The sequence below is a fragment of the Nilaparvata lugens genome, chromosome 3 (assembly GCF_014356525.2).
Source record: "Nilaparvata lugens isolate BPH chromosome 3, ASM1435652v1, whole genome shotgun sequence".
NCBI lineage: Eukaryota > Metazoa > Arthropoda > Insecta > Hemiptera > Delphacidae > Nilaparvata > Nilaparvata lugens.
The window spans coordinates 9,692,884-9,714,900 of NC_052506.1; the positions used below are offsets into that span (position 1 = coordinate 9,692,884).

Here is a 22,017-nt window from a genome sequence, read left to right on the forward strand (position 1 = left end):
TTATATCATAAAATAGACTTATTTTTTGTCGAGCAACTTAAACAGTGCGAGAGGTGCGCCCTATCTCCAGGATTTATATGATATTTTAATAACTATAGTGAGGTCCACGTTATAATGGCAGTGTTTGATTAGCAATGGTATTGCCATCCTTGTCTATCATTCAACAAAGCGGATAGCGCTATCTCTTTCTCACTTTGCTCTGTTGCCAGATCGTCTTTTAACAATGTAGAATTAATAATTAACAAAATATTCCATAGTAATTATGAAAATTCATTATTAAATTATTGGAAATAGTTATTTGTGCAACAAGTGCGCAAAGTGACAGTTTGCTACACCGAAAGAAACGACGGCTCGGGCGGAATGGCTTCTTGAGTGCAGCAGAGGAACTTTGCTCACGTATTTCACATTAAACTTTTCCTACAGTTACTATTGAATACGATAAGTGGTTGATTATGGGTAAAATGATGGCTGAAATCCATCAAATGCTTGTGTGTGTGATGCTGATATTAATAACAACCTCAATTCATTTAAAAAGTAATAATCCAATTGTAGTTGAAAATTCTCATTCAAAATACATGCCACAGCTGATTGGGATGGCTGCAAGATGCCTGAACCGACAAGCGCGCGACCTAGCGGGAAGAATCGTACCTAAGTTTGTTTCATTGGTTTCATCCAGCTAAAAAGTACTGAAACAGGATTCAGAAATTTAGACTTTTGCTCAAATTACCGAGAAAAATGCTCAAAGTAAACTGAAAAATATTTATAAAAATTTCATAAACAACAGAGAATATTTATTGTAGTATTCTTATGTTTTTTATTTATATGGATATCGAACGGTAATCATTTAACCTCAAAATTCGAATTTTATAATGTATATTTGCTACTTTTCTCATTGCTTGCAGTTGAAATAATAATTATCAATAGAAAAGAACTATTATTTATTATTAAATGATGAGAATTCGTAAATGATGATTATTTAATTATGATTTAGATGAACATTATTCTTGTTTTGGATTTCTAGATTGGGATTTTATCATAAATGTAGGGTAGCCATTGAAATGATTCTTATCTAAATCTAACCGCAGTCATTGTTACCAACTTAATTCGTTTTCGTGCACTAATCCTCCATATAACCCACCAACTATTTTGTGTTGCCATGTTGCAAATCTGGAGTACGCAAAGTAATACTTTGCGCACTAGAGCGGAAAAGTGATTCTTTGCGTTCTGTAATCAGTGCAGGAATGGTCACTTTTCAAGGTAACTGTAGGAAAATATAATTTCTTGCTTAATAAAATATAATTGATCATTTTGATCGAGAATGAACCGTTAATATTACATCAATAAACCTGTATCAGCTACCGTCTATAGAAGGCATTGACAATATAGTACAGAGGTTCAGCAACGTTTTTCTCCTATCTTTCTCCACTGCCATTATAACGTGGACCTCACTATAGATCTATTCTTCTGGTCTTTTTTTCAGGCGAATATTTTCTAAATTAAAGTTACGTCACATAAATATAATACAAAGATCTTATAAGAAGATACTATGAGTATATCTGTTCATTCAATTCACTGATTTTACTTGTACTCCTTGACTTTTTTTCAAGTCCTAGCCTTGGAAGAATATCCATACATCATATTCATGGTTTATTTCATAATATTGGCACCTGATTCCCCTGATCAAATATGAAAATATTTCAAGAATTAGTTGATAGGAACGATGATAAGTACAGTAACATGTAGTGGCAGAAACTAATAGCTTTTAGCTTATTCACTCAATTGCCGATCGTGATGAAATACTTTTTATCAACAATTAATGAAGTGAGAAGTGGCCCTCAACCGTTTCTCGACTATTGCTGAAATTTCCAACACTTAATATGCAAGTGAAATGAATTGAAGATCTGAACAGGCGAGGGAGTCTCTTGAAAAGTTACGAAAGTTAGCAACTCCTTGACAAACTTCTAGAGATGATTGAAAATGTTTGTCAGTTGCTGTAGCGAAGAGAAGTCAGTGAGTTGAGTAGTCATCGCATCGGGCAAAACGATGCTTATAACTAACATCTGTTAAGTGTTTAAGGGTTAAAAGTTGACGGACAGAAAGCGAAAATGATCTCTCTTTAAAATTCTGTTCAGCGAGAGAACAAGGTTGTTTTCACAGTATTACGTCAGTTGTGAAATCGAAATGATTCAAGCTTTATTATTGCTCAATAACCTCGATGTTTGAGGTAATTCAATCATGAATTCCATTAAAGCTATTCAAACGGGATCTGTAAAGTTTGTTATAGTGTTGAAGCGTACAGTAAATCTACATTTAGATATACATTACAATATACAAAAATAACTCTAATAAATAAAATGAATAACGCCGGCATAAGGGGAGTATGTAACAAATGGTTTGCAAGTTTCCTTGCGGACAGATCGCAGCAAGTGAGAGTAGGTGACGCATTAAGCTCCAAGAGATACTCATCCTGTGGCGTTCCGCAGGGATCAGGATTATCAGCCGAATTATTCCTGATCTATATAAATGATTTGTGCGAAGGAAACCTTATTGGATCGCTGACAGCATTTGCTGATGACACAGCTCTGAGCTACTGCGCTGAAACTAAGACTCAGCTGACCCAAATGATTACAAGCGATGTACGCCGTTTGAACCTGTGGTTTCAAATTAACTCCCTCGAGATCAACGCTAAAAAGTCAAAAATTATCGTCTTCCAACTAAAATCTAAAGCAGAAAACACACAACCTCTAGCTATTCCCTCTCATACCGATAAGTGCAAAAATCTTGACATAGACTGCAACTGTGACAGAATTGAGGAGTCTGAGTCTGTAAAATACTTAGGCGTAATAATCGATTCCAAGCTCAGCTGGGCACACCACATACAAAAATTGAGAGAAGAGTTAAGGGTGACATGTAGAAAATTATATTTCATCCGCAAACTCTGCCCTAAGCACTTGCTGAGAACGCTATATTTTGCACTTGTCGAGAGCAGGCTGCAATACGGAATAACGGTTTGGGGAGGTGCATACTTTTCTGTTTTAAAACCAATCTTAACTGGGCAAAAATACATAATTCGCACTATAGCAAACAAACCTCGCTTAACAAGTTCACTGCCGCTGTTCAGGGAATGGGGCCTTTTGCCTTTGAGATACCTGTACTTCTATAAAGTATTACTAACTTTTTACAATAGGAGTGGACACCTTGTCAATCCACGGCGGGAAACTTGTGGACTCCGTTCAGCGGGAAATCTACTTCCCCAAAACCAAACAAAGAATGCTTTCGTAGATTTTATTCCTATGTAGCCCCTAAAATATTCAACAACATACCAATCGTGGCAAGAAAGCAAACATGCTATCTAAAACTCAAAAAAGAAATTAAAAATGGCTGTTAACAATGGATGAGATCGAAGACCTATTTAAAAAAAATAGTTAATTCACAAGCTAAGATTGCACCCATAAGCCACAATACACAAACAGAATTATAATTAAATAATAAAAGCTTGAAAGGTACGGAACGAGCTATTTTCTTTTCTTTCTTTCTCACGCTTGCTTTTGTTTTTGACAATAACTGGCAGAGCCGCTTTTCATCATTCATCTCTCTCTTTTCATTTTCAACATAGATTAATGTTCATTGTCATAACCTCATTCTTCATATTCTCTTGAAAAAAAAACTTTCAGTTTTACACTACAATATTCTACTAGACATAAGGTAGCACTGTCTCCATCATTCACTTTCATTTTTTATTCAAATATTAATAACTTTTGTAAAAATTCCGACTGTAAGCTCTTTTGTTAGAATATTTACATTCATGGTTTAAGTTAATTTATTTTTAATTGATTGCATCAAATAAATTATATAAATGGACTTTGATGGCAACTCCCAAAATAGAATTTTTCTCGGGAGTGTCTTCTCAATAGAATAATTATTTCTTGTAGTAATGTTGTGTTTGTAATGAATGCTTATTGAGAAATAAAATTATTATTATTATTATTATTATTATTATTATTATTATATTTGCTACTTTTCTCATTGCTTGCAGTTGAAATAATAATTATCAATAGAAAAGAACTATTATTTATTATTAAATGATGAGAATTCGTAAATGATGATTATTTAATTATGATTTAGATGAACATTATTCTTGTTTTGGATTTCTAGATTGGGATTTTATCACAAATGTAGGGTAGCCATTGAAATGATTCTTATCTAAATCTAACCGCAGTCATTGTTACCAACTTAATTCGTTTTCGTGCACTAATCCTCCATATAACCCACCAACTATTTTGTGTTGCCATGTTGCAAATCTGGAGTACGCAAAGTAATACTTTGCGCACTAGAGCGGAAAAGTGATTCTTTGCGTTCTGTAATCAGTGCAGGAATGGTCACTTTTCAAGTTAACTGTAGGAAAATATAATTTCTTCCTTAATAAAATATAATTGATCATTTTGATCGAGAATGAACCGTTAATATTACATCAATAAACCTGTATCAGCTACCGTCTATAGAAGGCATTGACAATATAGTACAGAGGTTCGGCAACGTTTTTCTCCTATCTTTCTCCACTGCCATTATAACGTGGACCTCACTATAGATCTATTCTTCTGGTCTTTTTTTCAGGCGAATATTTTCTAAATTAAAGTTACGTCACATAAATATAATACAAAGATCTTATAAGAAGATACTATGAGTATATCTGTTCATTCAATTCACTGATTTTACTTGTACTCCTTGACTTTTTTTCTTCAAGTCCTAGCCTTGGAAGAATATCCATACATCATATTCATGGTTTATTTCATAATATTGGCACCTGATTCCCCTGATCAAATATGAAAATATTTCAAGAATTAGTTGATAGGAACGATGATAAGTACAGTAACATGTAGTGGCAGAAACTAATAGCTTTTAGCTTATTCACTCAATTGCCGATCGTGATGAAATACTTTTTATCAACAATTAATGAAGTGAGAAGTGGCCCTCAACCGTTTCTCGACTATTGCTGAAATTTCCAACACTTAATATGCAAGTGAAATGAATTGAAGATCTGAACAGGCGAGGGAGTCTCTTGAAAAGTTACGAAAGTTAGCAACTCCTTGACAAACTTCTAGAGATGATTGAAAATGTTTGTCAGTTGCTGTAGCGAAGAGAAGTCAGTGAGTTGAGTAGTCATCGCATCGGGCAAAACGATGCTTATAACTAACATCTGTTAAGTGTTTAAGGGTTAAAAGTTGACGGACAGAAAGCGAAAATGATCTCTCTTTAAAATTCTGTTTAGCGAGAGAACAAGGTTGTTTTCACAATATTAAGTCAGTTTTGAAATCGAAATGATTCAAGCTTTATGAGCGTATTATTCAAGCTTTATTCTTGCTCAATAACCTCGATGTTTGAGGTAATTCAATCATGAATTCCATTAAAGCTATTCAAACGGGATCTGTAAAGTTTGTTATAGTGTTGATGCGTACAGTAAATCTACATTTAGATATACATTACAATATACAAAAATAACTCTATTAAGTAATTTTACTACAATAAGTTGCTAAGTATCAAGTTACAGATACCCGGTATCTCCTCATTGCCAGTCAGGAATGCTTCCCCTTACACCAAACTGACAATCTCTGGATAGCAGCGCTCAATATATACGAAGCCGGCCAGCCAGTCTACAGATTTAAATTAATTAGAAATTGCATTTGTTCAAACGCTAATTAATGAATAATTATTATTAAATGGAAATCCTAATTAAATGTTGTAAATCAACCCGAAGACTTCTGCTACTGCAAATATTGACAACAGGGTTTACAGCTAGATGGAAATTCGATGAGCGCTACCATTCAAAAATTACTTGCCAGCCCGGGAAAGGGCTGGTACACTTTCCCGGTAGGAGGTACCGGGTTCGAATCCCGGGCTGGCAAATAATTTTGGATGGTAGCGCTCATCGAATTTCCATCTAGCTGTTAACCCTGTTGTCAATATTAGCAGTAGCAGAAGTCTTCGGGTTGATTTACAGCATTTAATTAGGATTTTCGTTCGATAATAATTAAATATCAAGTTCTTTTGAAGTTGTGCAAAAATCCTATAAAAGACACGAAAAACGAATAGTTAACAAACAATTCTAATTAAATAGAGCACATTTACAAATTCATAATTTCGGATCTGGATTTTATGTAAGGGAGGCGGTAGTTAGGATAAATGTGTTATATCTTCAAAAATTGATTGATAACTGATAATGATTGATTAGAATGTGACTGAAAGCTCTTATTCCATGAAATGAAAATCATAATTCAATTCACAGTAATCTCTGAAAATAAATCGAAGGTATTTCGAAAAGGAGAAGAAGGTAGCACAGATAAGAAAAGGTGAAATATCAAGAATAGGTTAATTGGGAGAATGGACAGAAGAAAAAAGAGAAGCCGACAAAGGGCAGACGAGAAATGTTCGCTGACAAAAACAAAGGATCAAGGAAAATCAGCTACATGTATTTAGAGGAAAACTCGGAATTGGTTTGAATGTATTGGCAAAGGAGGGATGTGCCTTTTGGGCATGTTGAAACAAGTCATAAATCATGATAGGGTAATGAGCGGGGTGGAATGAGACAGATAACAAGGCCCAGTGAGCTGTGAAACCTGCTCCAAAGATTTCCTGCGTAAATAAATCGACGGCATAAATCTCATAAATAATATCACTAAAACGGTGCAGCCCAACTTTCTTCTCCATGCTCCATGCTTAGGCAAAACTCAAACATGTGCAGCGCTCATTTTATACGAAGCCAAAGCGGCCAACCAGTTACGGATGGAATTAAATAGAGAATGCTAATTAATATAACTATTATTTAACGAAAATCCCAAATAAATGCTAAAAATCGTATAAAATGAGCGCTGCTATCCAGAGATTGTCAGTTTGGTGTAAGGGTAAGCATTCCTGACTAGCAATTGGGAGGTACCGGATTCGATTCCCGGGCTGGCAACTAATTTTTGGATAGTAGTTCTCATTGAATTTCCATCTAGCTGTTAACTCTGTTGTCAATGTCTGCAGTAGCAGAGGTCTTCGGGGTGATTTGCAGCATTTATTTGGGATTTTCGTTAAATAATAGGAATATAATAGATCTAAAAGATGAAAATTTAGGGCGATAGGGTTGTTTAAGGAATAATTGATACTTTGCAATTAATGATACCCCATAGAAAGATGAAACAGGAGAGTATTCCAAAAGATAATACTAGGAAAATTTGAATCACCAGATAACTCCTACAATCGAGATCATTTTTCATGAATTTATAAATCTCACAAATTTTTAGGCTACACAAAAGAGAGTGTTTCGAAAGAGAGTGAGTTTAATATTGAATTAATTTTATTATTAATTAAAAGTTAGTTGTTCCCAAAAAAATAAGATATGATGAGGTGATGACTAAATTTAAAAAATTTAGCCTATGCTTTTTTTAAATCATCTAAACAGCTATCAGGGTAAATCAGGGTAATTGCTCATCAGGGAAAACAGCTAGATGGAAATTCGATGAGCGCTACTATACAAAAATTATTTGTCAGCCCGGGTGATTTACAGCATTTAATTGAGATTTTCGTTAAATAATAATTATTTATTAATTAGCATTCGAACAAATTCAACTTCCACTTTGTTTCCATCTGTAGAAAGACTAAGACGTTGATGTCTTTATGTTATCAACGTCTTATTCTTTCAATTTTGGAGAGATAGCACAACATCTCATACCATACAATCAAATTATATAAAAAGATATTGATTTATTAAAATAAAGCAAGCACTACTTAGCGATGTTGTTTCAACTATTAGATTTTGAATATCCTATTTCTATTAAATTGTGAGGAGTTAAGCCTAGATCTAGTCTAGACTACAATATTATAATAGCTAGCCAAGCGTATAATTATTAACATTGAATCTATATATATAAAAGCGAAATGGCACTCACTCACTGACTGACTGACTGACTGACTGACTCACTCACTCACTCACTCACTCACTCACTCACTCGCATAACTAAAAATCTACCGGACCAAAATCGTTCAAATTTGGTAGGTATGTTCAGTTGGCCCTTTAGAGGCGCACTAAGAAATCTTTTGGCAATATTTTAACTCTAAGGGTTGTTTTTAAGGGTTTAAAGTTCGTCTTTTAGCATGTATATTCTTCTTCTCCCAATCTCTTAATTATAATTGAAATTTCCATATCATATGTTACTATAGAACTATAATCTAGATGGAGTATCTCTTCGAAACAGTTGTTAACTGGCAACTAAATTAATGATTTTGTCAGGTTGGCATTAAGTTTAGTTGACTTTGTTAGATTGGCACCAAGTTGAAGATTTAAATGCATTTATCGCGGAAAAATTGATTGGGCACTGCTACTTCAATCCTGGGAATATTATGTTACTAGCAGTCAGGCTCGCTTCGCTCGCCATATCCGTTTAGCCAGCCGTTTAGTCTGGACCCCCGACTGGATTGTCCTAACATATGATAAAAATGCCCAAATGAAAATGCAGGCGAGCGAAGCGAGCCTGCTGATCTCATTCTTGGACGATCCAGTCAGGGGTCCAGGGTGCGGAGCCCCCTAGCTAGACGGATATGGCGAGCGAAGCGAGCCTGACGGCTAGTCTATAATATAATAATATTGACATGATCAATATACGGGCTCCCAATTGGCTGGTGTGATTGGATGGCAGCGCTATGCTACTAGCAATAGGATATGAATTACTTCCATGTTATGAATCACATTCGATAGGTCATTTGGCGCCGGATGCCAAATGGGAGACTAAGACCAGGTCACACTATAGCCACGTCCAATCAGACCAACCCAAACCGAGAAGGCGCACTTACACTGGTCATGAAATGAACAGAAGCACTTAAGCGTGATGAAAAAACAATCAAATTTCCGGTTGTGCAATCTATAGCGTCTTTCTTATCCACCCCAGAGGACAAATCATACGTTAACATTTGGATAGGGGTTGATACGAAAGCAAAATCTTGACCAATAATGGAAAGACCAATCATTGAGTTGAGTCGAAGGATTCGATTAGTATAGATTTCGAGCTTCTCAATCAAGTTCAGCAGTGTTGGAGCGAACAATGTTTCAACTTTGTATTTGAACTTAAACGTGAGGTTTTACTGTATTAACAAAGTTCAACTGACCACGGTGGATAGACGAATAGAGTTCCTTTACCTACAATAATTCAAGACAATAATTGAGGCAAAAGAGAATTTACAACCCAATTTCCAAAAGCAATAGAGAATCATCGGTTTTTAGAACTATTAGTAGAATTGATGGTGATGTTGTGAAATCTCTCCATAATAAGAAAACAAAGATATTGTCAAATTTTACTAGAAATTTATTTAAAACATTTTTGTAAACCATGGTACTGTTTTAAAGTTTTTTATAAATTTCTAGTGAAATTTGATAATATCTTTGTTTTCTTATTATTTTAGAATTATAATTGGTTTGAAAGAAGATGATGTTGAAGCTTCTTCTTTTACCCACATCCTACAATATTTCAGGACAATAATAGAGGCAATTCTTCGTTTAAAACATATTCTTCATGAAAAAAAACAGATGTATACTAGATTTTAGAATTGATCATAAAAAAGGGTCAATGATATTTCTACAAGGAGACTGAAGCAGAGGAAACTTATACAGAGAGAAACAAAGCTGTACAATTGAACAAAGAAAACTTGTACAAGTTGCAAAACTTATAAGATTGTTTCATTCTATGACTGAAGGAGCATATTACAATATGAATCATGTAATAATATTATTATCAATCTGTCATTATAGGATAGCTATTATAGTCATTATATGATTATAGGAATAGTAATCATAATATTATTTCATAGCTCACAGCATTGGAATAAATTTTTGGGAAAAGCTTTCATGTAGGTAATCAAATAAAAACTGCCAAATACTTCATACAAAATAAAAATAAAATACAAATTCCAGTTCTCACTCTCAGACACCTGACATAAAAGAGAGAAATTTTATTCTTCGATTTCACAATCCTTTACAAAATGCTTGTAAACGATCATTTTAATCATAAACGAAATTAAGACTGCTATGTTTCAAGGTCAAAACGTTTATTAGAAAATTATATTAAGCAATTTCTCATAAGCATAGTTGATATTGAGAATTGGATCAGATCATTGGGCTAATGGCAATTTATATTATTTTTTCCAAGATTTATTTTTCTGTTATTTTTTCAAAATGAATTTTTTTGTGATTAAGTGAGTATCGGGCTTGACTCACTCTTATATTTGTTAAAATCAAGTTTGGTAACCCCAACACAATTTTCATTACAGGGGTATCTTATTATTGTTTCTTGTACCATACAGTATAGTAGGCTAATTATGTAGTAGTATAATTGTGTAACATAGAAATGTTATATTGTATTGATTCGTATTTTAAAATAAATATGATATTTCTACAAGGAGACTGAAGCAGAGGAAACTTATACAGAGAAAAGCAAAGCTGTACATTTGAACAAAGAAAACTTGTACAAGTTGCAAAACTTGTTTCATTCTATGACTGAAGGAGCATATTACAATATGAATCATGTAATAATATTATTATGAATTTATGTCATTATAGAATTGTCATATTTGTCTTCCTCTCCTTGTTTGATACCAGAAATAATAATCATGATATTATTTCATAGTTCACATCTCACAGCATTGGAATAATTGTTTGGGAAGAGCTTTCATGTAGGTAATCAAATAAAAACTGCCAAATACTTAATACAAAATACAAATTCCAGTTCTCACTCTGACACCTGACATAAAAGGAGAGAAATTGTATTCTTCGATATCACAATCCTTTACAAAATGCTTGTAAACGATCATTTTAATCATAAACGAAATTTAGACTGCTATGTTTGAGGTCAAAACGTTTATTATAAAATTATATTAAGCAATTTCTCATGAGCATAGTTGATATTGAGAATTGGATCAGATCATTGGGCTAATGGCAATTTATATTATTTTTTCCAAGATTTATTTTTCTGTTATTTTTTCAAAAGGATTTTTTTTGTGATTAAGTGAGTATCGGGCTTGACTCACTCTTATATTTGTTAAAATCAAGTTTGGTAACACAATTTTCATTACAGGGGTATCTTATTATTGTTTCTTGTACCATACAGTATAGTAGGCTAATATGTAGTAGTATAATTGTGTAACATAGAAATGTTATATTATATTGTTTCGTTTTTTAAAAGAAATATGAATTTTTGTTATTAGTTTTTTATGAGCTAATGTGGCTAATGACTTTTGGTTATAATTATTATTATGACTGCATATGGCGATGTTTAAATGAGAAATATTTCTTTGTGTTCTTACATTATGTTATATTTTTGAGCCATAGCATTTTATAAATTTGGATAATAACTTAATATCTTTGTTTTGTTTTTTTTCTTGTAATATTGTACTGTTGTTTATGAGAAACAATAGATTCTATTCTATTCTATGTGGCTCAAAATTATTAAAAGGGAGAGCAATTATGTTAGATCGTGAGAGAAATTATATTAAATCGTTTACATTATTGAAGACATAGAAATTAATATAGAAATTATAAATCAAAGTACCCTTTCCAACATTGAAGTTAAAAATTCGACTGAGTCACTGTCGATGTTGTAGAACCGTTCCATAATGAAATAAAAACACACATATATTGTCAAATTCTACAGTTTTATTTGGCACAGGTACATGGTTGAAAATGTGACCTGTTTGTTCATGAAACCATGGTCCTGTACCAAATAAAACTGTGTAGAATTTGACAACATATGTGTTTTTATTACATATTATTTAGTTTAAATAGTACCAAAATACTACATTGTATGTATTACTATGTATTTCTCTATCATCGTACCAAGGAATGATGAAATTGTATTCTTCGATATCACAATCCTTTACAAAATGCTTGTAAACGATCATTTTAATCATAAACGAAATTTAGACTGCTATGTTGAGGTCAAAACGTTTATTATAAAATTATATTAAGCAATTTCTCATGAGCATAGTTGATATTGAGAATTGGATCAGATCATGGGCTAATGGCAATTTATATTATTTTTTCCAAGATTTATTTTTCTGTTATTTTTTCAAAAGGATTTTTTTTGTGATTAAGTGAGTATCGGGCTTGACTCACTCTTATATTGTTAAAATCAAGTTTGGTAACACAATTTTCATTACAGGGGTATCTTATTATTGTTTCTTGTACCATACAGTATAGTAGGCTAATTATGTAGCAGTATAATTGTGTAACATAGAAATGTTATATTATATTGTTTCGTTTTTTAAAAGAAATATGAATTTTGTTATTAGTTTTTTATGAGCTAATGTGGCTAATGACTTTTGGTTATAATTATTATTATGACTGCATATGGCGATGTTTAAATGAGAATATTTCTTTGTGTTCTTACATTATGTTATATTTTTGAGCCATAGCATTTAATAAATTTGGATAATAACTTAATATCTTTGTTTTTGTTTTTTCTTGTAATATTGTACTGTTGTTTATGAGAAACAATAGATTCTATTCTATTCTATGTGGCTCAAAATTATTAAAAGGGATAACAATTATTCATCCTTGGAAAAACAGATGATAATTTCGTCGTCTGTCGAAACAGAAGAAGCGTGTGTGGGAGAGAGATAGAATTATTTCCAGCTGTGTAATCAATCAGCGAGAAATATTATCTAGAAATTTTAATCGACTTGATCAAAATAATCTGATTTGTTGACATTACATGATAATCATTCTAAACTAGAATATATCATAATTTTCAAAGTTAATCATTATTCTACAATTTTAAGTGATTGTGAGTGTTATTTTGTTATTCAATTTCGTTTGTTAATAATCTGAATTAGAACTTTTTTGTTTTTAAATGTTTGGACTGAAAATTGAACCTGAATTCAAGTGTATGGAACATAACCTACTTTCTGGACTATTTATAGTGTATAAATCAAAATTCGGGGAAGAAACAGTTTGGGGCTGTGCCTGTTAGACCTTCCCCAATCATTTTAAAGAATTGTGTTCTGTTTATCAATAGATATAAATAACGAGCGAAGCTCGGTGCCCCGTTATTAATTATATCTGGTTATTTATGTTCAACGGATCTCGAAAACGGCTCCAACGATTTCCACGAGATTTGGAACATAGTAGGTTTATGATATAAAAATTCGATTGCACTAGGTCTCATCCCTGGGAAAACTCGCTGAAGGGCATGAAAAGGATAATTCATCCTTGGCTGAAACAGCTGAGACTTTCGTCGTCTGCGGATAGTAAAAAAGTGAGTGGTGGGTGAGTATGTGAAAAATCAAAATATCGCATCCCCGAAACTCATAAGATGACGTATAGCCAGCTGTGAAATATAAACACGATCATTTTAGAAAATTGTGTTCTGTTTATCTATATATATAAAGCGAAATGGCACTCACTGACTGACTGACTGACTGACTGACTGACTCACTCACTCACTCGCAGAACTAAAAATCTACCAGACCAAAACGTTCAAATTTGGTAGGTATGTTCAGTTGGCCCTTTAGAGGCGCACTAAGAAATATTTTGGCAATATTTTAACTCTAAGGTTGTCTTTAAGGGTTTAAAGTTCGTCTTTTAGCATGTATATTCTTCTTCTCCCTATCTCTTAATTATAATTGAAATTTCCATATCATATGTTACTATAGAACTATAATCTAGATAGAGTACCTCTTCGAAACAGTTGTTAACTGGCAACTGAATTAATAATTTTGTCAGGTTGGCATTAAGTTGAGTTGACTTTGTTAGGTTGGCACCAAGTTGAAGATTGAAATGCATTTATCGCGGAAAAATTGATTGGGCACTGCTACTTCAATCCTGGGAATATTATATTACTAGCCGTCAGGCTCGCTTCACTCGCCATATCCGTTTAGTTTGGACCCCCGACCGGATTGTCCTAACATATGATAAAAATGCTCAAATGAAAAATTCAGGCGAGCGAAGCGAGCCTGCTGATCTTATTCTTGGACGAACCAGTCGGGGATCCAGGGGGCGGAGCCCCCTGGCTAGACGGATATGGCGAGCGAAGCGAGCCTGACGGCTAGTCAATAAATAAAAATAACGAGCGAAGCTCGGTGTCCCGATATTTACTATTAACCTACAATGTATTTCTCTATCATCGTACCATGGAATGACGGAATATTTTCCTCTATAATTTGACTACAGATGGAATATCACATTAGAAACTAGTCTATTGGGATACAGCAACATCAAATAGTTTTGACGGCCTAATAGGCGAGCCCCGAAAAAGGCATCAAAGTTTGTGTGAGCTGTGATTCCGATTTAGAGGCGCCAACTTTAGCGGGATCAATATGGCGCAACGTGGATGGTCGAAGAGACGTCCGTCACGCCACGCCACGCCACACGCAATGCGGTGCGGTGCCACTGCGATCCGCACAACAAAGGAAGATGTCTGTCAGTTAAGCTAAATGCTCAATACGCGCCCACCGCTTGACATATCCTGGCCTGGTCACAGTATTGCGGTCACAGTATATTGAGACAAATAATCCAAGACAGAACTTTGGCTAGCAGCTATTGAATCCAATATTTGGATGACAGCTGTGTACTTTTATTATCCCACTATAACAATACTCATCTCATGCCAGTGCCATCTTATTTTCACTTATAAATTCAATCTGTATTGTGTGGTAATCCTGAATTTTTTGTTATCTTATTTTAAAATTCTTATTTTTATGAATGTTGTGTGAAATAAAAATTTGAATACAAAAAAACATAAATATCGTCTACTATCGAAATGAACCTTGCCGCAGTCACTTCAAACATTCAAAGCTGGATGTCTAATAGAAAAACATAATTATATTCTACTATCCTATTATATTAAGCGAGCAATTTCTGTATATCTGTTTATATTTTTCTATTTTTATATCTGGTAATCTGGCTATCTGGTTATTTATGTTCAACGGATCTCGAAAACGGCTCTTACGATTTTCATGAAATTTGGAATATAGTAGTTTTATGATATCAAAATTCGATTGCACTAGGTCTCATCCCTGAGAAAACTCGCTGAAGGACATGAAAAGGATAATTCTTTCTTGGAAAAACAGATGATAATTTCGTCGTCTGTCGATAACAGTAGATGCGTGTGCCTGTGTGGGAGATCAGCTGTGTAATCAATTAGCTTACCGTATCTCGCGAGAAATCTAGAAATTTTCATTGACTCGATCAAAATACAGTAGCCTAATCTGACTTGTTGACATGAGATAGTATATATCATAATATTCAAAGTTAATCATTAGTTTACAGTTCTAAGTGATTAGTGAGTGTTATTTTGTTATTCAATTTGGTATGTATACAATCTAAATTAGAACTTTTATGTTTTCATTATTAAAGTTAATCATTATTTTACAGTTCTAAGTGATTAGTGAGTGTTATTTTATTATTCAATTTGGTATGTAAACAATCTAAATTAGAACTTATATGTTTTCAAATATTTGGACTGAAAATTTCACCTGAATTCAAGTGTATATGGAACATAACCTACTTTTTGGAATATTTATAGTGTATAAATCAAAATTCGGGGAAGAAACAGTTTTGGGCTGTGCCTGTTAGTCCTTCCCCAATAATTTCAAAGAATTGAGTTTTGTTTATCAATAAATAAATAACGAGCAAAGCTCGGTGCCTCGATATTTGGACTGAAAATTGCCGCATTCATTTTAAAAATTCAAACCTAGATGTCTAATAATCTTATTAGTCAAGTTATCATACAGAGTGAATCATATGCATGGGAACCCCTCAATAAGTTGGAGACTGTTGTAGATATAATACTGTAACTTCTAGGATAAGTTATAGGTCAAATACTCTACCTTTTGACGTACAACTGAATTTCAGCCCCTCATAAGGGGGTGACTTACGGGTTGTAACTCGAATATATTTTATATGTAAACACCCATTGTGTAGTACATCATTTTAAAGGCCTTTTAAAAACAAGAAAGATGGAATCGATAAAAATTTCCTATGACATTTGTATCCGAAATAGCAGCTGATTGAAGTTTCAGTTTTTGAGTTGTAATTCAATATTTTGAATGTAAACACCCATTGTGTGATACACAATTTAAAGGTCTTTCTAAAACAAGAAAAATTGCATCAATAAAAATGGTCTATGATACTTTTATTCAATATGGCGGCTGATTGAACTTTATCAATTATTTCTTTAAAAACTAAAACTTCAATCAGTCGCCATTTTGGAAAAATATCATAGAACATTTTTATTGATGTCATCTTTCTTGTTTTAGAAAGGCATTAAAAATGATGTAGCACACAATGGGTGTTAACATTAAAAGTATTTGAGTTAAAACCCCTCATTTCATCAAAAACTAAAACTTCAATCATCCCCATTTTGTATACAAGTATCATAGAACATTTTTATTAATGCCATCTTTCTAATTTTAAAAAGGGCTTTAAAATCAAGCACCACACAATGGGTGTTAACATTTAAAATATTCGAGTTACAACCTCTAAGTCACCCCTTTTATGAGGGGTTAAAATTCAGTTGTACGTCGAAAGGTTAAGTATTTGACCAATAACTCAACCTGAAAATTACAGTATTATATCTACAACAGTCTCCAACTTATTGAAGGGTTCCCATACATAATGACTCACTCTGTATATTTCGTCAGAATTATTGAATAGCTGCTGATTCGCATGGATCCATAGTGATGATTTCGATTATTATCAATGGTGTTGATGTGATACATAAATGCTGCTCATTATCTTACTGATGAGATTTACAACCAAGCAGCAATGATGACACAAAAAATGTATTTCTGTATTATCAGAGATAAGGGAAGATATGGTTTCGTTTCTCTATGGTACAATACAGTGTTTACTGAGAACCTTGAAAAGACTTAACTTTTTGTTGAACAAAAATCGGTATATAACCTTTTACAAATTGTTTTATAAACACGGAATTTCGATAGAATTACAAGAATAAATTGTATAGGTGGCTACCTTCCGATTGAATACATGTATTCAGTCGGTAGGGATACTCACCACGCCCTGAATTTAGAAAAAATCAGCATATAAGCCTCCCCCCACCCTATTAGTAGAATTTGAAACCAAACAATGTTGTTTATCAAACTTCTAATATGCAACTCTGGTTTGCGCACAGGCATTTTTTGCCCATGCAGACCATTTTCTAAATATTTATTTGGCTTAATGTATTCATGAGGTTGTTTTTATTCTTTGTTTTGTGTTTTATATTGACTAGTAGTTCTGTGAACAGTAGACCTCACGCAGTATTCTCATCCACAAGTACCTGATCGAAACTATAGACCTTATGGAAATACTGTAATAGACTGGCTTCTCCACACATCTGTGTAATCACTTGTCAGCTGATTTATGATGAATAATTCTATAGTCTGATTTTTACGGTAATATTGGCGTATGAAGGAGGCTCCTTTTTCCTTTTATATTATCCTTGATTATCCTTGAAAATTTCCAAAAACCTTGTATATACGTCGACGCGCAATTAAAAAAGGAACATACCTATAAAATTTCATGAAAATCTATTACCGCGTTTCGCCGTAAATGCGCAATATATAAACATATAAACATTCAAACATTAAGAGAAATGCCAAACCGTCGACTTGAATCTTAGACCTCACTTCGCTCGGTCAAAAATGAGTACATAAGATTATTACTTTGTAAAGTACTTTTTTTTGGAAATAAATATCTTTTCTCTGTCTGTCAGTTAGTAATCATTTCAAACACTGCTGACCTTTTTTCAGGGACCCCCAAAAGATTTGATTTTGTGCCCTCACAAAATGTAATAGAAAAGCCAAAAAAATTTTTTGGGGAAAATTTTTGCCCGCCTCAGCAAAAGTCATGAGATATACATTTACTTCAGCTAAAGCCATGAAGATGCAGTAGTCCTAACAAGCTCATGATTACAGTTGACAACTATTTTTCCGGTTGATTTTATACTCATCAGCTGCAGCCTATAGTGAGGTCCACGTTATAATGGCAGTGTTTGATTAGCAATTGTATTAGGTACTATCCTTGTCTATCATTCAACAAAGCGAATAGCGCTATCTCTTTCTCATCTTGCATTATTGAAAAATATAATTTCTCGCTTAATAAATTATAATTGATTATTTCAGACGAGAATGAACCTGTTACATGAATAAACCTGTATAAGCAAATAAGCTACCGTCTATATTTGGCATTGATAAGACAGAGGATCAGCAACATTTTTCTGCTATCTTTCTCCACTGCCATTATCACGTGGACGTCACTATATATAGGCTAACCTTGATTTCAGTTATCGAACTACTATTATTTCCCGGTTGATTTTACTCAGCAGCTATAGCCTAGTTCAGCTGGGCAATCATCAAACAATACACATTTAGCCTACATATCATGTTAATTTTCTAAAATTTTTACAATAATTTCTAAAAGAATTACCTTATCATTTTTGATTTCCTTGATTTCTATCTCGTCAGGAACGTCTTCGGTATCCGAATTTGTTTTCTTGAGCACAACATTGGACGTTTCAAATGACGAACAGCACTGTATAATCACCGCGCGACAATTATTCGACACTTGTTCAAGACCTATGTAATTCCTATTCGGCAATTTGACTCTCAACCGCGAATTCTCATCATCTGAGTACTCCTCACAATCACTATCGACAAATACCTTCTTTTTACTTTTCTTCTTTCTTACTCTATCCGTAGTCTTCTTAAGGGAAACGGCTTCTTCGATTTCCTTCCAATTATTCTGGAGCACTTTAGCCGCTTTTCCAACATCATCATACTTGTTTTTTTCTAATCTAAGTGTATCCTCACATTTTACATTGGAAATTTCGGAGTCGGGATTTTTTTCAGAGGGGTTAGAGTCGGAAATTGATTCATTTTCATTAGACTTTGAGACACTTTGAGAACTGGAATCAACATTTGATGGATCTTTGTCACCTTCCATTGAAAAGGTTCTGAATAATGGATTGGGGGTTCTGATAAAGCGGTAAAATGAACTACCAAGTGACAACCCTAAAGGAAAACTGGTTTGGAAAGAGATGTTTTTGAAAGAACACTGATTCTGCACACGCGTCTTGTTGACACAAATGACTGATGTTGGAAACTGAAACAGAATAATAATTAATCTTATAAATAAATATGGTAACAGAATAACTGAACATGAAAAAACAGTACTATTTGATATTACAATTGAATACCTACATGTACATAGAAGAAACTAATTTTCAACTTAACCCAAACAAGTTTGGTTTCATATAAGCTAAGTAGGTACTCAATACAAAACTATTGAGACAAATTTATCACCATGAGGAATTTTGCTTCATATTGAAATCAACAAGGAATCTTCCATAAAAATAAACGTCGGTAACTCACTTTTCAAAAATTATTGTTTTATATTATAATTAATAGCCTATTGTCTCCAAGTTAGACAAGAAATGGCTCGCTCAGGGACTCCCAACCAAAAGCCATACGATTATCCAAATTTATTTTTTGTAGTACAATATGGAATATGGCAGAACCACATACATTTTTTTAGACTCAACTAGTTTTATTCAGTTTGTAGAAAATAAAGCATTTATAGTGAGAAAATCGGTTAAATAGTTTGCAATACTCAGAATGATCAAAAACCTTCTAAATTCGGAATAAACTAGAGAGCAAAATTATAGTTTTGCACAGCATGAAAAATAAAAACAATAGGATTAAAGTACGGTAGGTCTAAAAATAATTTAGATTTAGAAATCAAAATTTATAACTTCTGAAAAAAAAAACATTTTAAGTTTATAATTTATTCAAGCCTGAAATGAGTAAAAGAGCAAGACATTCCAAAATAAATCATATCAGCAATTAGGTGATTATTATAGAATCAATTCAACGGAAGTTCAAGTTTGAAAACTGATGGAATTGAATAAAACTAATGGAAAAACAAAGTCAAATAGGCCTAGTATCAAAGCAATTGACCGAATCTTCCGATGAAATTGTCTAGTATTTATGATTATGGATAACTTTTATGTTTAAACATTGATAGAGAGCTTATTTTCATTACCTTTTTGAAACTACTTCCAATATTCCAAACAACGTATTTATTAAAAGAAAAGTATTTACGATGAAATCGCGACACGAGAACCGGCATCTAGGTTAGGTCCGTTAAGACTAGACTATCGACTTTTTCAAAGTCAACATCGACATAAATCGAAGCGCATTTTGTCGATATTTTTCATTGAGTTTCAGAAAAACACCGCCCAATTCAAAATTTGAATACGGTACTTCTGTACGTGTAACGTACATCCTACAGAAAACTCTTGAAAATTGTAATTTAAAGATTATAAACAGATATGCGTCGTAATTCCCACTCAGAAAAAGGCAAAATAAGACAAGTGATTTATTGGTAAAACACTGTGACAGTGGTTTAAAAAAATATTTTACAACAATAATTATAAGCCCAATATTTTTGTCTTATTAATAATTATTATGTGTTTATTCGTCATGTTTATTCATTCTTTTATTTAATATTTATTCGTTTTTTACATTAGAATGATTGGGTGAAAAAATACTAATTTAAACTTCTATCATTTCTCTACCAATTTTAAATTCAGATTAAAAAGTCCTAAAATAGGTAACTCAATATAGGCTAGGCTATTAATAGAAAAAATATATAAAAATCTTGTTGTACCCTTTATTTAAAAAAAAAATAGTTTCAATGACTAGTTTCGACCCTAACTTAGGTCATTTTCAAGTTGAAATGTTGACATTTGAGATTTCAACTTGAAAATGACCTAGGGTGAAAAACTAGTTGTTGGACTATTTTAAAGTTTTTAAATGTCAACATTTCAACTTGAAAATGACCTAAGTTAAAAACTAGACGTTGAACTATTTTTAAGTTTTTAATAATAAAGGGTACTACAAGATTTTTATATTGTTTTTATTAATTTTTTTCAAAAGTAGCCCATATAAGTGAAGAGATTTTAGGCTAGGCTATTTATATTTTATCCTAAAAAATAGTTTTTATGGATTATATTCATGAACTTTCTCCATTCTGTTTTAGACATAACTTATTCTTGTTTTGGTTCCAACTCCGTTTTAAATTTACAATGTTTAGAACATAAATGTTTGATGTATTTCAAGTTTCAAGAATTCATTTTAGTTTTCAAGACTTTTTGACACCCTTTTTTAAAGTCACGCACAAATTTGAGCCTGATATATTATGTGGGCTTGGGCATTTGGCATCACATTCCACATTCGACAATAAGTTTATATTGGAAAGGAACATAAGATTTCATTTTAAAAAGTAAGATGACTAGGTACTTACCCAGAAAGCAGACTCAAGAGGTTCAAAAACTAAAAATTTGATAGAAATGGTAAAGAATTATAGAGAAGTAATTTCATCAAATGCCAACACGGGGCAAACGTATTCTGCCCCTACATCATCCTAAAACTACTAAGACTACTGAGTAGACTTACTAATTTATTACTACTATAGAACTAGACTAATTGCGGTTGCTCCAAGAGAAATTATATGCTTTAAACATTGATTTTATATTTTGTAATAGCAGATAACCCGTGCTCCGCAAGGGTCTGTAATTAAAAACTTGGCGTACGGTAATGAAATCTTGAAAAATTGAAAATAGACCTATAACCATCCTTGGTAAATCAAGAATCTATATGCAAAATTACAAGTTAATCAGTTCAGACGTGATGATGTGTCATTCATGAATTTCCTATCTCGTACGTGTATAAACCTATTGCTTCCTTTATTGTATAATAGATTACCGTACTGTAATGAATATTATAAGAAACAAGTTATATTCATTTATTTAGCGTATGGCAGATACACAACAAATATATAGCTCATGAGTCTCAAATGCCTAGATATACACTGTATATTTCCAAATTCTCTGAGATGTTGTGTAGTTTTTGGTCAGGAGAACATAATTTTGTCTGACCGCCATCATTTGCTAGTCCATTTAGCGTTACCCAATGTGCACCATGGAGGCGAAC

General features: G+C 33.0%; 1 protein-coding gene across 1 annotated transcript in view; it reads right to left on the reverse strand.

Moving 5' to 3' along the window:
• The window catches only part of LOC111044057, a 103,280-nt gene extending 83,106 nt beyond the window's left edge, over window positions 1-20,174 (reverse strand). The window contains exons 1-2 of the mRNA XM_039425339.1: window positions 20,066-20,174; window positions 18,452-19,126 (exon numbers count right to left, since the gene is read on the reverse strand). Of these exons, the coding sequence (XP_039281273.1) occupies window positions 18,452-19,126; window positions 20,066-20,152 (762 nt within the window). The 5' untranslated portion in view covers window positions 20,153-20,174. The remainder of the gene's footprint in view (window positions 1-18,451; window positions 19,127-20,065) is intronic.
• Between the last annotated feature and the right edge of the window lie 1,843 nt (window positions 20,175-22,017).